The sequence below is a fragment of the Protopterus annectens genome, chromosome 2.part0 (assembly GCF_019279795.1).
Source record: "Protopterus annectens isolate FY-2018-M chromosome 2.part0, PAN1.0, whole genome shotgun sequence".
NCBI classification, from domain to species: domain Eukaryota; kingdom Metazoa; phylum Chordata; order Ceratodontiformes; family Protopteridae; genus Protopterus; species Protopterus annectens.
Window position 1 is genome coordinate 965,204,038 of NC_056728.1, and position 17,063 is coordinate 965,221,100.

A 17,063-nucleotide genomic window follows, 5' to 3' on the forward strand; every position below is an offset into this window, starting at 1 on the left:
AGTTCTATCCCCGAGCCAGTTTGCAACCCATCTTGTGACATAGGGGTTGATATTTAAGCTGGTGAGCTTATTTATGATGCCCGAGTGGGGTATTGTGTCGAAAGCTTTTGCGAGGTCCAGGTAGGCTGTGTTGACTACCTTCCCTTCATCTATGGCTTTGGTAACTGTTTCAAAGAAGTCGACCAGGTTCAAGATCTGCCCTTAACGAAGCCGAATTGGGTAGGATCCAGTGTCTGGAGGTTCCCAATGTCTTTGTTTATGATTTCCATGATGATACGCTCCATAGCTTTGCAGACCAGGCTTATAGGGCAATAGTTTCCGGGGTCTGCTGTGGCACCACCTTTGTGGAGTGGGACCACTGTTGCTGTACGCCATTCCTTGGGAACATATCCTGTAGTAAGGCTGAGATTGAACAGTGACTTTATATGAGGGTTTAGTTCTTCTTGGAGCTCGTGTAAGATGCAGCCAGGGACATCGTCTGGTCCCACTGATGCTGTGTTTTTTGCTTTGGAGAGGTCAGCTCTCACCTGTGCATCTGTGATCTCAGGAAGGCTACACTCTGTTGGGATAGACATTTGCTCTTTTGGGAGGGAATATTTTAATTCTGCTGTGTTAGCTGGCTCAAAAGGAGGTAAAGTCAATTTTTCCAAAACAAAGTTGAGATCCCAAGTTGGAGTAGGTGCTCTATGGGGCGGTCTTATGTTTTTAGCCCCTCTGAGGTACTGTCTTAGCAAAGGATTAGAGAAAATTGGTGGATCCGTGTTGTAATGAGCAGAGATGGCAGAGGCGTGGATCTTGATGGATGAGAAGGAGAGGCCTTTGTCCAGCATCTCAGTTAAATATTGTAGTATTTGAGGAATGTTTGGAACATGAGGGTCAAGGCTGTGTGCTTGGTTCCAGGCACAGAATCTCTTCCATTTATCCGAATAAGCTTTCCTGGTACTAAGCCTTCTGGCCTCCAGAATGACATCCATAACAGCTTTGGAGAGCAGCATTGACTGCTTGACTAAGGAATCTTCCATGCAGCTAGGTTTAAGGTCTATAGCTGGCTGTGTAGTGTGGGATTTGAGGCAAAATCCAGGGTGGTCCTTGTGCTAAGTTCTTTAAGATTGGGTACCAGTGCTGGCGTTGCCAGTCTGGTGCAATCAGGATAATTTTTGGCTCTTCTTGCCTGGCTTTTATGAGCACCTTTGGCAGGAGAGGTAAAGGAGGGAACGCGTATACGTGCAGGTTTTTCCAGCTGAATGAGAGGGCATCCACTTTCCATGCTTGTGGATGGTAACTCCTTGTGCAGAATTTCTGTAGCTGGCAGTTCATTGGGGATGCAAACAGATCTATGTCCAGGCTCCACCATTTCTGTGTTATCATTCTGAATATCTGTGGATTCAATTCCCATTCGTGGGGATCCATGATGTTTCTGCTTAAGTCTTCTGCCAGTGTGTTTTTCTCTCCTGGCAGGAATTGTGCTTGCAGATGAACTTGATAGTTTAGAGCTGTGTTCCACAAGGTCATGGCTTGCCTGCAGAGGGGGTAGGAGTGAGTGGCCCCTTGCTTGTTTATGTACCATATAACTGTAGTGTTGCCTGTCTTTAGTAGTAGTTGTCCTGGATGCAGCAGGTCCTTGAAAGCTATACGTGCATTTTGTACAGCTAGCATCTCTTTTTGATTGATGTGAAGATGCCTCTGTTCTGCGGGCCACTTGCCCTGAATACAGTTGCCTGCCATGTGTGCTCTCCAGGCGTAGTCCGATGCATCTGTTGTCAGTATTTGCCTGGCTGTGGGTTGAGTAAAAGGCTGTCCCTTGTTGAGGTGACAAGCTTGAGCCCACCATTGAAACTCCTGTTGAAGGCAAGGAATTAGTGGTATTACTGTTTCCAAACTTTGACAGTGTTGAGACCATACATTCTTTAGGTACCATTGTAGTTTCCTCATATGCAGTCTGGCATATGGAATTAGTAGTATGCAAGATGCCATGTAACCCAAGGCCTGCAGAATTTTTCTTGCAGGGAGCTGAGTCTTTGTTGCCATCAATTGAAAGTATTGAGTCAGTTGCCCTTGCTTGTCTGGAGTGAGATAAGCCATCTGGGCCATTGTGTTCAAGCTGGCACCCAGGAATATTATCTCTTGTGAGGGCACTAGTTTTGATTTCTTTTCGTTTACTGTGTACCCCAGGCAACTTAATAACTTTTTTACAAATGCCAGATGCTTTAGAAGAATGTCCTTGCTCTCTGCTTGAATCAGGCAGTCGTCCAGGTACAGATAAATTTGAATTTCTTTCTGTCTGCAAAATGCAATTACTGGTGCCAGGCACTTTGTGAAGACCCTGGGCGCAGTAGATAAGCCAAAGGGCAGTGCAGAGAATTGATAATGCATTGAACCAGCTATGAATCTGAGGTATCTTCTGCAGTTTTGTCTGATAGGGACATGCAGGTATGCCTCCTTGAGGTCCAATGTCACGAGCCAAGCTTACTTGCCCAGCATGGGAAGAAGCTGCTGTATTGTCAACATTTTGAATTTCGGAACATCCAGGTAAGTGTTTAGAGAAGAAAGATCCAGAATGGGCCTTCAGGCTTTGTCCTTCCTGGGAACCAGAAAGAATCTTGAGTAAAAACCTTGTCCTTGCTCCTGTGGTGCTACCTTTTGAATAGCTCCAATATCCATGAGTGCTGTAATTTGTTTTTGAGCCTCTGCCCATTGATTTGGTGGCAGATTTGGCATTCCTTTTACCCTTGGCAGAGTGTGAAAGTGGAACCTGTAACCTTGAGATACAATGTTGAGAACCCATTTGTCTTTGGTGATCATATGCCAATTGTGATAGTGCCAGTTTTCCTCCCATGGGGGCTGCCAAGACAGAGTTGTTTGGCACCTGTAGTAGGAAGTCATTGGGGCTGCTTTTTATATGGCTGGGGCCTGTCTTCCCCTTCTTTCTGGCCTGATGCAACCCATTGTCGAGGCCTGTAAGGACCTTGTGGTTGACCTCTACCTCTTGGACATCTGTATCTGCCTCTTTGATGTCTGTCTGGAAAGGACCAATTCTTAGTTGGCCAATTTCTGCTAAATCTAGGAGGCTGAACCTGCAAGAAATCCTTCACCGTTTGCATAGATTTTGCCTTATCCTCCATTTTCTTTAATACCTCTTCTGCCTTAACTCCAAATAACACATCCTGCTGCAAAGGTGCATCCAATAATTTTGCTTTAACATGATCTGGTAACGTATGTTCTTTTAACCAAGCATGTCGTCTAATGACAGAGCTTGTAATGGCTGCTCTACAGGAGGCCTCTAAAGAATCAAAACCACATTGCAAAGTATGTTTTCCCACCTGTTCAGCTGCATGCAATAAATCCTGCATTTCTTTAAAAGTAGGAGGATCTGAATCTGGAAGCATTTTTTGTTTCAACTGAGACAGTAGAAATTGTTGATATTTTAGCATGTGAAACTGGCAATTTAAGGCTCTCATTGCTAAAGTTGCAGACGTGTATACTTTCTTTCCCCATCTGTCTAATGCTCTGGAATCTCTGTCAGAGGGAACTGGATTCTTGACTGATGAGGCCTTAACCCCTTTGAGTCCCTGAGAAATAGTTTCAGGGTCAGCAGCAGGGCTTTTGTACAGAAATTTGTGAGTCAGGGACGCTGTAGTATCTGTCAGGTTTAACTGGGGCTGGAGGTAAGGAATCAGGATTTAGGCTGGATTCAGTAAACACATCATCCACAATATCTAACACTGGAGGAATAGCAAGGGGTCTGTGTTGAGGTAATAAAAGGAAGTCTCTGAGCCTTTTCTTGGATTCTGAGTAATCCTGGCCTTCCCAATGGAAATGCTCCCTCATGGTGTGCAAGGTTTCCCCAAAAGAGTAATCCTCAGGAGGAGAGGCTGAAGGGATAGATTATTCAGCGTCAGAGTCCTATAGGGAGGAAGAGAATATCCCTGTTCTGAAGAGGAATCACAGGAAATAGAAACCTGGTCAGAGGAGTCATAATCAGTATCTTGCCTAGGCCTTTTATCAGGAGGGGGATGGGAACCCCTGATCAAAGTAATTAGGTCCTCGACCATTTTAAGCATCTGTTTCTTAGGCATGGATGACTGCCCAGGAGAATGTTGTGCTCGTTTCTTTGTCTTTAATGGCATTTTAGACTTTGCCTTGGCTGCTGAAGTGGTCTTGATAGTAAGCTGTGTAGGTCTGAAAACACCCTCAGAAGCCGATGCCGTAGTCAGGGCCTAGGCAAGGAATACAGTAAGATTGAAAATCCTTATGAGGTATTTGCTTCCCATCTGAGGGAATAGTTTCCGTAGGCCCAATACCTGGAGTTTCCAGAGGCCTAGTTGTCTCCACGTGGGAGTCGGAGGCGGCCTGTAGCTCTGAGGTAGCGGGTGTCAGGGGCTGCGAAAGCGCCTCACTGAGAACCGGCGACTGGCCTAGAAGAGGCTCTGTCGTCGGTTTTGGACCTCGGATGCCTGTCCTTTTCTTTGTCTTTGCGCTTTTTATGAACTCCGGTCATCGTATGTTCCGATGGCATTATATAATTAAACCTTCGGCCAAAGTAATGTAAAGCAAAATCAAACAGACGCTTAATAGTGCGTTGGTTGAATCTAGCACAAAACCGACGACTACTAACGCCGTGGTCAGGGCCTAGGCAAGGAATACAGTAAGAGTGAAAATCCTTATGAGGTATTTGCTTCCCATAAGAAATACAATTGTTAACTTTTACTGACATCGGTCTGGAGCAAGAAAAAGTTTCCCCAACGGGGAACTTAGCTTTATTGAAGACTTCGGATCTGAAATTCAATTTCGAAAATCTCAGGAGTCGACTGACTGGCACTTGCAAACTGCTTTTGCTTCGGGCACCGCATGGCAAGAAAGACTGAAGAAAATGGTGTCGGTTACATCTTATATACTCCTGGCGCACTGACGTCAGGGAAGAGGTGACAGCAACCGACGCCGGACTTAGACTTTGGAATTCAGGCCGACTGCGGGTAGTCTGCCAGCAGGATAACCCAAGTGTAATGACTGCAACAGTGAAACACTATGAACATCATGTAGGTAGGCATCCTGGGCATCCAGGGAGGTCAAACAGGCCTGTGGAAGAATGAGAGGAAAGAGTTTGTAGCGAAAGCATACGAAAGGTTGGGACCTTTAGGAAGGTATTGAGGTGAGAAAGGTCCACAATGGCTCTCCATGGGCCACCTTTCTTGGGGACCAGGAACATCCTTGAGTAGAACCCTCTTCCCTTTTGTGACTGTGGAACGTCTTGGATAGCTCCCTGGGATATCAACTCTTGGAGCACTTCTGGAAAAAAAGAAGCTGTTCTTGAGATGGTTGAGGAATTCCCATAAAAGGAGGAACAGCTTTCCAGGGCATGATATATCCTTTGTGGATAATAGACAAAACCCATACATCGTGACTGATGTGTTCCCAGAATGGAAGGGAGAGAGTAAGACGCTGAGGAAGGGGAATGAGACCAGAGGGAGCCAGGTAGTCATAGACTACCTGGATTGTTTGAAAAGACTGGTTTTGAGAAGGCTGAGAGGGTTTGGAAGAAGCAGGTCTCCGCAAAACCTTTTACCTCTGGAAGGGGGAGTTTGAGATTGTTTCCTGACAAAAGCAGTCTTAACTGGGTAGCTCATTTGGAATTTGGAAATTGAAGACACAGAGAGGTGTTTAAATTCTGCAACTCTTTACCTTTCTCCTGCAGGGACTTGAACAAGGTATCAGCTGCAGTACCAAACAAGGCATTATTATCTAATGGTACATCCATTAGCTTGGGCTTGAAGTCTTCAGGAAGAGGCTAGAGCCTTAAACAGGAGTATCTCCTTGATACAGAATCAGAGGCAGCAGCCCTGCCAGATGCCTCAGCAGCATCATAACTACATCTAATGGAGTGGTGTACCACTTTGGAAAACATCCCCAAAACAGATGAAAGCTGAGACTTAACATCTTAATCCAGAAGATCAGAGAGAAGCTGAGACCCCTGAGAAAAAGGGCCAAAGCAAACTTATTCACACGGGTTTGATAGTTTATTGCCCTAAAGAGTAGCTGGAGTGTGCAATTTTCTCCCCAGACTTTCCATGGTTTTACTCTCTTTGTCTGAAGGGAGAAGAAAAGTGGAATGTAAAAGTCTGGATGGCATATCTGTAGCTACAGAAACCACCACTGGGTCTGCAGCAGGACACTTAAAGAAATATGCAGTCCTCTGGAACTTTATATAACCTATCTGGCCATTTGGGGGCAGGAGGACGAGAGTCTGGACACTTAGAAGTGAAAGTGTCCAGAAAGGCTGGCAGAACTGATGGCACAGCAGAGGGAGAGGGTAAATCAGCTGGAGTAAATCATAGTATCCCCTCTGTCCATGAGTAACTTGTGAGCAGTCCCACTTGAAAAACTCCCTCATACGAGCAATCGTCTCCCAAAAGGTGATGCCTTCACTAGGAGACTCAGCTCCATTGGATTATTTATCAGGTGATGCAGACTCCAGGTGGGAAGACATTTGGGCACAGTATGCCAAAGACTCATCCTCTGAGGTATCCTCATATCAAACTTGCTCCCTAAACCTTTTCTGAGGGGAAGTAATAGAAGGCAAGCTATGAAGGGAAACACCAGTGAGAGGCTTTAAAGTCATAAAGGCAGTAAATAATCCCTGTGTGAAGGCCTGTCAGTCAGGTGGAGGTTCCTGAGAAACTGGAAGATGTTTGTTTTTTTGTTTCTTTTTAAGGGGCACTGCAGCCGTATGGAAGGTGGAGGGACCCGACGTAGGCCTGGATTCTATAACAGTCATCCGCACTTCCTTCAGAATCAAGATATGAGGGGGTCTATATTACATCCGCGAAAGATTTATTCATCGAATATGTCTTCCACGAACAACTAATAAAAATCACTTAAGCGAACTGCGGAAGTTTTCCCACAATTTGCAAACACTTGTCCACCAACCTAAACTTGCCCTTTTCACCACTGTACTGCAGTTTTGTAGTTGGTATATTTATTCATTTTACATTTGTTGACCAGGATAGTCCGATTGGATATATGTCTATTTTCAGCAGAGGCCCAGGGAGAAAAGTTCCATACAGATGAACACAAGACAGACAAGTACAAGAAAGACTGGTACAAATTTGCATGTTATACATTAACAATTTACAGACGCATCAAGATGAAAACTTTTCAATTATATATATATATATATATATATATATATATATATATATATATATATATATATATATATAAATATATAAAATTCACTTCCAGGAAACAATTCCTTATTCTTTTATATATACATTCTTGGATCTTTTCAGTTTACATACAAGGAGAGGAACTAGTCCTTACTTATTCAGTCGGTTTGTTCAGATTTATTCAGATTTATTTGGTTAGATACTAATGAGAAAGGCCAGGGAGACCTCTAAGGGTTCACCGAGGAAAGGGGGAGAAATTAGTCAGGGGTGGAGCAAGGACATAGCCAGTGTTTTCTGAGGTACTGAATAAATGAATAAAACTTTTTGAAAAGGGCTAAAGAGGGTTCTGAGGTTAGGTCTGCAGGTAGAGAATTCCATGTTTTACCAACAGAGTTTCCCCGGCTGATTTGGTAGCTTTAATTGTGACAGCTAACATTTTGTTGGAGGATCTGAGAGTTTTGAGGTTCTGGTAGGGGGTGATGAGACTTTTAAGATCAGGTGTGTGTTCTGGCTGGTAAAGGATCTTGTGGGCAATAACTAGCTGGTTGATGAGGAGTAGATTAGGTAGTTCAAGCCATCCTAGTAGTTTTAGGTTAAGGCAATGGTGAGTTCTACGGGCAGAGGCAGTTGCAAATTTGGCAATATGATTATAGTAGACCATGTACTTTTTCAGGTCCATTTTACTCAAGTTTGTGAATAGGGGAGAGGCATAGAAAAGTGTAGAAAGTAGATGTGTGTGAGCAAGAGTAGTTCTGGCTAGGGGAGTTAAGAAGGCTTTCATCCTGTATAGAGTGCCCAGTTTTTTATTAACTGTTTTAATTGTATGGTTGATATGCATGTCAAACCTCAGGTTATCAACTATTATTCAAAGTAGTTTAGTAGAGGGATCTGAGATAGTTTAGTAGAGGGTTCTGAGATAATCGTACCATCCCTTGATTTAATAGAGAAGGTAGAGTGGAGGACCTGTGAGATGGAGAGAACAGCAGCAGTTTAGTTTTTTGGGGATTTAGTATAAGATGGCGATAGTGTTGCCAGTTTTCAACTGCATTAAAAGTACTTTGGGATACGGCCAATAGCTCTTCAGGGGATGTGGCAGAACATATTAGGGTTGAGTCGTCGGTGTACTGAATGCAGGTAGGTTGTGGAACAACCCTGTGCAAGTCAATAATGAATAAAGAGAATTGGAGTGGTCCTAAGATGGATTCTTGGGGAACTCAGAGTGCGATAGGTAGAAGGGTAGACTAGTTATTTTTCCAAAGGACTGCCTGCTGTCTACCACTCAGACACGATTTAAATCACTGTGTGGTCTGGGTATATAGGGAATTTGATTCTAAGGTTTGCAAGAGCAGTTGGTGGTTTACCATGTCAAAAGCCTTGGAAAGGTCTAGGAAGATGGCTGAGGAAAGTTTATCACTATTACGGTTTTGGTTTATGACATTTATAAAGGAGAGTAGGTCAGTGGTGGTACTATGGTTTGGTCTAAAGCCATGCTGAGAATTTGTCAGGAGCTTGTTTGCTAGTAGATGGGTTAGGAGTTGTCTATGGATACATTTTTCCATAATTTTGGCTAGAGGAGACAGGACAGCTATGGGGCTGTTATTTAAGAGTTCAGTGGAACTGCCTCCATTATGGAGCGGAATAACTTGGGAAATCTTCCAGATAGTGGGAATGGCAGCTTCCGATACAATTCTGTTTATTAGAATGGATATTGGATAGGCTACCACATCAGCTGTTTTTTGTAGGTACTCTGCATGGAGGAGGTCTGCGGCTAGGGTGGTTGGTTTTAGTTTACTAATTAGTTTTTGAATAAATGAGGTTGAGACTGGTTGAAGTTTAAAGATGTTTTGGGTACTAGGTGTATTGGTAGTTGGATTAGGTCCATTGGGGGATAATTTGTTAGCTAGTTGTTGGATGGTTTCAGCAAAGAAGTTATTAAATAAATTGGTGACTTCTGCAGGGGTGTTAGTTTTTAAATTTGTGGGGATAGGGGTGGAGGATTGTCCTGGGTAGAGAAGCTTATTTAGACCTGCCCAGAATTTTTGTGGTTTATTTTGGTGTTTCTGTTGTAGGTGGCAATAGTGATTTTTTTTATCGGACATAACAGATTTTTTAGTATCATTCCTTAATTGTCTGTAAGTAAGATGGTCTGTTAGGGTTTTAGTGACTCGCCACATGGCCCCATGCTTTGTTCCCAAGTAAGATTTTTTTTGCCTAATTTCTGCTGTAAGCCATGGGGTAGGTTTAGTTTTCATTCTAACAGAACATTCTGGAGCATGGGTGTTTAGGATGGATAAGAATTTGCTGTTAACAGTATTTTACAGCCTCAAGTGGAAGATGCCTGAGGGCAAACCAGTTGCAAAATTTGAGGTCAATTTTGAAATTACTAAGGTTGAAGTTTTTCTTATTCCTGATTCCAGCCTTCTGCCTGATAATATAGGCGAGAAGGTGATCACGTATGCGGTCAGGAAGGGTTCCAGCTTTATATGCTTGTATATATAGTTAGGGGGTGTGTGGGGAGTAGATAGATATAAGTTTTCCATTGTGTGTTCCGGACGGTTGGTGGACAAGTGTTTGTGAACCATTGGAAAACTTCCACGGTTCGTTGAAGTGATTTTCGTCGGTTGTTGTTTGCAGAAGGAGTATTCTATGAATATGTCTTTCATGGACGTAATATAGACCTGATCTGAGGAATATCTCAAGAGCCTTCCGATATTATGAGCCTAAGTTCCCCCTGCTCGTCTGAAATGGACATCTGCAACACCTCTGAGGACATGCCAGTGGCCGACTCCCTGATGGCTTCCACTCCAGTTCCCGCAGTAGAATCCGAGCCAAATTCCAAACTGGACTCTGGGTCTTCACTGGCCTCAACAGGGACATCCAGAGTGGGAAGTGCAGGAGAAGTTTCAGGCCTGAGCTTCTTGGCCTTCTTTGCAGGGTCAGCAGATGGGACCGATGTATCCTCATTGACATCACATGCTAACCTCTCAAGTTTTTGATTCTCTAGGAAAATATTTAGAGTATGAAGGCAGCTACAGAGAGTTTTGGGAACAAATGCCTGACAAAAAGAGCAGCACTTATGATCATGATTACAGCCTAAACAAAACAGACACTGGTCGTGGGAATCTTTATGTTAAAATATGTCTCCCCCCAACAGCACTTGCCTTTACTGGATGACATGTAACCAGAGACAGAAAAGCAATAGTAAAAGTAAACAGAAAAAAAAAAAAAAAATGGGGCACTTATCTGAAAACACTTGTACAGCAACCAAGAACTCGGGCGAGAAGACCGATGGTCAGAGATGGGGTTCAGGCTGGCGGCAATGAAGTTCTGAGTATGGCACATGCAGGCATCACTTTTATGACAGATGCCTGCCTTGGGCCTGTGTGTGATGTCCCACTTACCTACCAGTGGTAAAAGGCTTTTGTATACTGGCCGGACATCAGGATCGTTTATGGCAGGGAATCTCTCATGTTAACACAGGAATAGAAGAACATCTGACTTAACTAGTACTGTTCTGTGAAAAAGGGACATGTGGTAACTATAAAAGTATACCTACATTTACCCTACAATTGCTGCCTGTACTAAAACTGGACAGAAGCAGTTTCCAAGTGCTTTATCCCTTGTAAGAGTATGATCCCAGCTATTCTCGCTAGAAGTAATATATAATTATCAACCATGGGATAGGTAAGGCCAATCTAAAACCAAACAGGATTCAAACACTAAAAGGGAAATTGGCTAAGCTTAAAATGGCCTGCAAGGGCAGACAGCCTAGTACCTACTTATGAACCTATGCTACTTATACGAATAAGCATATTGCAACAAACATAAGTAATTACTACTCCCTAGGCTGGTTTCATTATTAGTATAATATTTCCCTGCTACAGTAGGCTTCATGTCTGAATATGACTAGCAAGCATTGGCTGGCGAGTGAAATTCAGAGATTAAGTAATCAAACTTCACAAGGGTAGGAGAATGAAAATACAAAAGGACAACTGTGACTGTAAACTCTCAGCAATTCCTATAAAATCCCTCCTACTGAAATTAGTATAATATGAGCTGAAGCATGCTGACAATGTCTCTGGGCAAAGGCTGCTACTGGGTGAACAACAGGATCGTGCGACTTAGAGCAACAATGGTGTGTAAACAAATTCATCTGTCAAAATTGGAACTAGTGCCTCTAATATCAAGATGGTGGAAATTTGATGAAAAGGAAAATATCCTGAGTGCTCCTCCTCTCCCCAAAAAAATGATAAAATGGCTGCTCTCAGTTGGTTTACCAAGTTACACAATGCAAATAATCGCGGCTTCCAAATAAGTAAGACTGACATTAAACAGAAGGCGTGTGTTTATGTATTTTTCGAGTGTATTACAGAGTACACAGTTTTCTTCCTGCTAGAAGTTTCAAGGAGGGTGTTGTTGCCAAGTACCAAAACTGCATATTTCATTTAGTTTGGGTCGAAACCAACTAAATGGATTCACTGTGGGTATCACTTTAGCAGGCAAGACTCGTACAATTAAACATCATACACATTTTCATATATCGCAATTAGCCAGAGAACTAACTATGAAAATAGCAAGCGTGAAAGTTGAGGTTATGTAGCAACAGCCAGGTTTAATTATGCAAAGGTAAAACTGAATCTAGCTACATTACACACACACACATTTATATAGACAGATATATGTGTGTATATATATATATATATATATATATATATATACACACACACACACATATATAATACCTTGGCTTGAGATGATTGTCACTGCTGAAGTGACACCACCCCGACCCCATGTGCAAAAAGGGGTTGAGGATGGATGGATATATTACTGTCAGAAGTACCAAACTGCTGACAGACACTGTAGGACTATGCTGCTAACTTCATTAAAGGAAAAACTAACAGGCAATTCTGCTACAAAGCTGGTTATGTAACAGGAAACAAGATACCATGTTCTTGAATTTCTTTCAAAATGTTAATACGCCTATCAAAGAACTAAAGCTCCAGAAACCTTATAAACAGACACAAAGAACGTAAGCTTTCTTGAATTGCCTTAGTGTTTTAACAGGCAGTTCCAGCAATCTTATTCACAGATGCATACAATATTTTGAATCTGTTCAACTATTTCTGACTTCATTTTAATTGGCCTTTTTTATTTCCTGATTTATGTGATCTATATTTTTATAACTTATCAGTAAGCTGAAATAGCTCAGTTGGGAAAGCATTACATTGGTTCAATCCCGAGTTTCGGCAGAATTACAAAAAATCTATATGTATGTATACATGTGTGTGTTTTTCTCTCTCTCACTATATATATATATATATATATATATATATATATATATATATATATATATATATATATATATAAATAAATAATATCCATCTCTCTAGCTATCTGTATATACACACACATACATATATATTATATACGAACATATACACACAAACATTGAAAAGTTAAAATAGCACAAGCCACACTATCAGTCATTCAATGATTCTGCAAAGTAAAATCAAACTTCACATTAGTGCATTTTTAATAAATCGATACCATCTTGGTAAGATACAATTGCAAATCCTATTAGAGACACCATAAACAGTTAAATATCAAGCAAACCGATAAACACATTGAAGCAGGACTACTTCCAGACATCAACGTTTAACATTTTGCCAAATGAACTAAGCCCTTTGGATTTTCCTTACTTGCTCCGAGCTCATCAAACTCCTTGTCCAGCAGCTCCTCTTCAGTTAGTTTGGAGAAGTTATCATCGACAAATGGATTCCAGCCTGACATATCAGGGGGGTTACCGATGCCCTGTTCAGTGTGCTGTATTTTGGTTTCTTGACCGTCTGATCTAAAAAAATAAATAAATAAAATCAAGCTAAATATCTGGTAGCTGTAATAAGAAATGCCACATTCTGGAAGCTGATATAGCACTTTGTTTTGAAAGGTTTATTTTCTCAGGAAACGTTACAAATTGACAGATGATGGTTTCATTTAAGAAGTTACTAGCAGCATCATTTTCACCACTTTCTTTGCAGTTTTTTTTCTTGTAATGCTTTACAATCTACACATGTACGTTTATGTAGTACCATAATATAACACTGCAGTGTCATTTAATAAAGGACAACAATGGGATTCTATTATTAAATGCTCAACCTCTCTGTCATTTTTCTCCCTATTTGCAGTTCATGATGGGAATAAACAGCAATACAGCATTTTAATTATTTTAAATTGACTGTTTCTTTCCACTAGAACAGTGACTTACTGTACTGTGGTGGTATCACGTCGAAAAAAAGTTTATCCTGCCATGGAAAAGCTTGTTGCAGTCTCAATTCATAGATGTCAACAAGGCCAATAAATACAGGTAGTTTTCTGGCCAATTCCCCTCCCCAAACTGACATCACCATGGCCGTCCTAAAAACCCACACATGCTGTGATGTCATAGCTCCCTGGTCCTTCCCCTACCCATACAGAAATTAAAGGCTAGAACAAGGAAACAGTACATACATCAAGTCTCCTGCTGTGAGCTGTCAGTCACAGCAGGTAACTCGAATTACCCTTAGCACTTTGACAGCTAGGGAAGTTAGGTGTGAAGGGAGATAGGACAGGAGTGGAAGTAGTACAATTCAGGCTTCACAAAAGTCTGCAATTTAGCCATTCTAAAAAGCAGCAGCAGTAAAAAGCATGTTGAAAGCCTGTTCTCTGGCATTTGCACTGTTTGTGTTTTAAATAGTCATTGAATGGCATGAAATGTTACTTAAAACTAAATGAAAGACAGCAGTGTTATTCATGTAAAATCAATGCAGTGACAGGAGCTTTAGGAAGAAAGAGGCCTGCATGATGTCATTTTTTTTTTACATACAATCACTGTATTGTGGGATACCTAGAGGTAGACTAAACAATCAGGATCACTTCAAGATGCTAAACCCCATGTGGTCACTCATAAATTATATATAAAAATATTTAAAAGCCTGTAAATCATCCCAGAGTTGTGTTAAAATGTAGGAAATACCAAACCATGATGAAATAAACATATTTTTGAGTCTGTGGGTGCGGTTCTCCTTTAAGAAGGGATACCATAAAATAAATGCTAAAATCAGTACATGTGAACCAACGTGCATGGTATGGAAATGCTCTTTTGCATGGCCATGTTGCTTTTGCCATGCTACAGAAACACATTTGCACTACGAAATTAAAAATAATATTCTCTCTAAAAAGTGCAACAGTAAGGGGATAACCAGATGGTGGTGACAGTGTAAGCAGATAAAAACAGAGCTATGGGCTGAGAACTGTTAAACACAGCAAAACCCTGCAAACTACTTTAAAAAGGTTAAAAATTGGTAGCTGAAATGTCCATGATGCCCAGAATACCAACAAAGAAAAGAAAAAAATAAAGTAAAAATATGAACAAGTGCAAAAAGTCAGCATAACACAGGTATAGGAAAAGCAGATGGTAATGGCAATTCAAGAAGAAAGATTTTCAGTCACCCTAGTGAGAAAGACTGACCGAATAAATTTTGAGATTTTTAAGGTAAGTGGGTCCCTGTTGGAGTATACTGAGACAAATAACATAAGGCAACATAAAATAAATACATTAACAAAGCATTCAGAGGTGGACGAGAGTTCGTGGGCCATAAAAGTGACGTCAGCATGCACCAGCCCTCAGAACAGAAGCCCCAGTCGGAACCAGTCCTGTAAGGGCAATACCATATCATTGCCATCCAGAAAGGGAAGTAATTAACTGACAAGAGGGGAAGGAGGGTGGGAAGGAATACTGCAGCATGGAAGAGAAGGACATCTATGGTTATGGTAAGATTTTACACAACTTTTCTATGTCCTTCTATTCCCATGCTGCAGTATTCTGCATATGGGTGAGTGCCAAAGCTCACTGAGGTTGGTCATGGTGGTCTAGAGGCAGAATCCAGGAATCCATGAAGGATAGCCCTGGTGAGCCCTGCCCTGGATCTGGACATAAGGTCAAGTGTGTAGTGCTTGGTGAAGGTGTGGACCAATGATCAAGTAGCAGCTTCCAGGATAAGAGGTATCCAGAGCCTTGAAGAAGGCTCCTGAAGATGCCATTGCTCTTGTCGCATGAACTTTAACGGTACTCTACAGGGACTTTCCATGGAATTGGTAGCAGAAGGTAATGGCCTTGGAGATCCAAGTAGAAATAATCTGCTTGGTCACTGACTTCCCAGAGCTCTGGGGTGAAAGGATACAAAAAGTTGGTCAGCCTGTCTGATAGACTTGGTGTTGTGCAGGTAGAAAGTACAGTTTTGTACCTACCATAAATGTAGATGTCCGAACTGGATAGCATCTGCAGTCATAACAACTGGGTTGTCCTCCGCTTCGCTGATGTCGCACTTCACCCGACGTCATCTCTGTTGGTCCTCAGTGTTTCTTGCCCCAGATGCCAGTAGCCCTCTTGAAGGCTAAAATTTGGATAGATGCCAATGTTTCCAAAAGATAGAGGTAAACACAAAATAAGCATGTATGTACATATATACCAACAAATACACCATAAAGACTCCCCAACAGCTAGCTATTAGGAGGGTAAACACCCTAGGAGTACCACAGAGGGAAGGAGGGAGGTAATCCTGACTGCAGATGCTATCCAGTTCGACATCTACATTTATGGTAGGTACAAAACTGTACTATGTCCTTCATGGATGCATCTGCTGTCATAACAACTGGGTAGAATACCATAGCCAACTAGGGAGGAGGATAAAAGTAGATTATGGTGTGTTTAGGATCCCTTGCAGTACAGCAGTGGCAAACCCTGCTCGATCTGGAATATAGAGGCAAATTATAATGCTTGGCAAATGTATGCACGGAGGTCCAAGTAGCCCAATAATGTCTTTGGTTGCCACCGTAAGAAAGCTGTGGTAGTGGCTGTTGCCCTTGTAGAATGAGGTCTAATGTTCTGTGGAATTGGTTTCCATGGAAGGAGTAACAGAATCGTATGCAATTTCTATCCATTTGGAGATTGTCTGTTTGAAATAGCTTTTCCCTTCCTTCCTGTTGCATAGGCTACAAAAAGTGGGTCAGTCTTTCTGCTATTTTTGTTCTGTCCAAGTAGTAGTAGCTGTTATATATGTACAAGGTATGCAGTATTCTTTCCCTCTGTTTTGTGGGTTGGGAAAGAAGGTAGGTAGGTGGATTGCCTGGTTTAAAGACACTCTGGATACCACCTTAGGCATAAATGTAGGATTAGTCCTCATGGACACTCTATCTTGGTGGAAGATTAGGAAGGGTTGCACTGCCATTAAGGCCTGTAGTTCTGAAACCCTCCTTGCTGAAGTAATTGCCAGTAGGAAAGCAGTTTTCCATGACAGGTGTTGTAGGTCTGCTGTTGCTGCTGGTTCAAAGGGTGATAGTGTCAACTTTTCTAGCACAAAGTTTAAATCCCAAGCTGGTAATGGTGGTTTCCTTTGGAGGTTTTACATTCTTGATTCCTCTGAGGAACTGCCTGAGCAAAGGGTGTGAAAAACAGGTGGATCAAAGCTGTATTCTGCTGAAATAGCTGATGCATGTATCTTGATGGAGGAGTAGGACAGGCCTGAATGAAGAAGTTCGCCAGATACTCCAGAATATTAAACATATCTATGTTTGACACATCTTTTCCTTCCTCCAAATGACAAACCTTTTCCATTTTCCAGCATAGTTCCTTCTTGTTGAAGGTCCTCGGTGCTTCAAGAATAATGTCTTTAACTCTTTGGGAAAGTTTTGGATTAGCTGCTGCTATGTGATGTTCCATGCAGTCAGTTGCAACGCTTTTAGGTTTGGATGTATGATGCTGTAGTTGTTCTGAGTTAACATCAAAGGCATCAGGGTATTGGCCACATATTGTTCGAGACATGCTCCTCAGCAGTGGGTACCAGTGTTGTCTTGGCCAGTTTG

The 17,063-nt window shown here is 41.9% G+C and overlaps 1 protein-coding gene across 1 annotated transcript in view; it reads right to left on the reverse strand.

Moving 5' to 3' along the window:
• BMP2K (BMP2 inducible kinase) overlaps positions 1-17,063 on the reverse strand; it is a gene marked incomplete in the record, with an annotated part of 1,991,334 nt that overhangs the window by 282,986 nt on the left and 1,691,285 nt on the right. Inside the window, 1 exon segment of the mRNA XM_044061221.1 lies at positions 12,863-13,014. Coding sequence (XP_043917156.1) covers positions 12,863-13,014 — 152 coding nt within the window.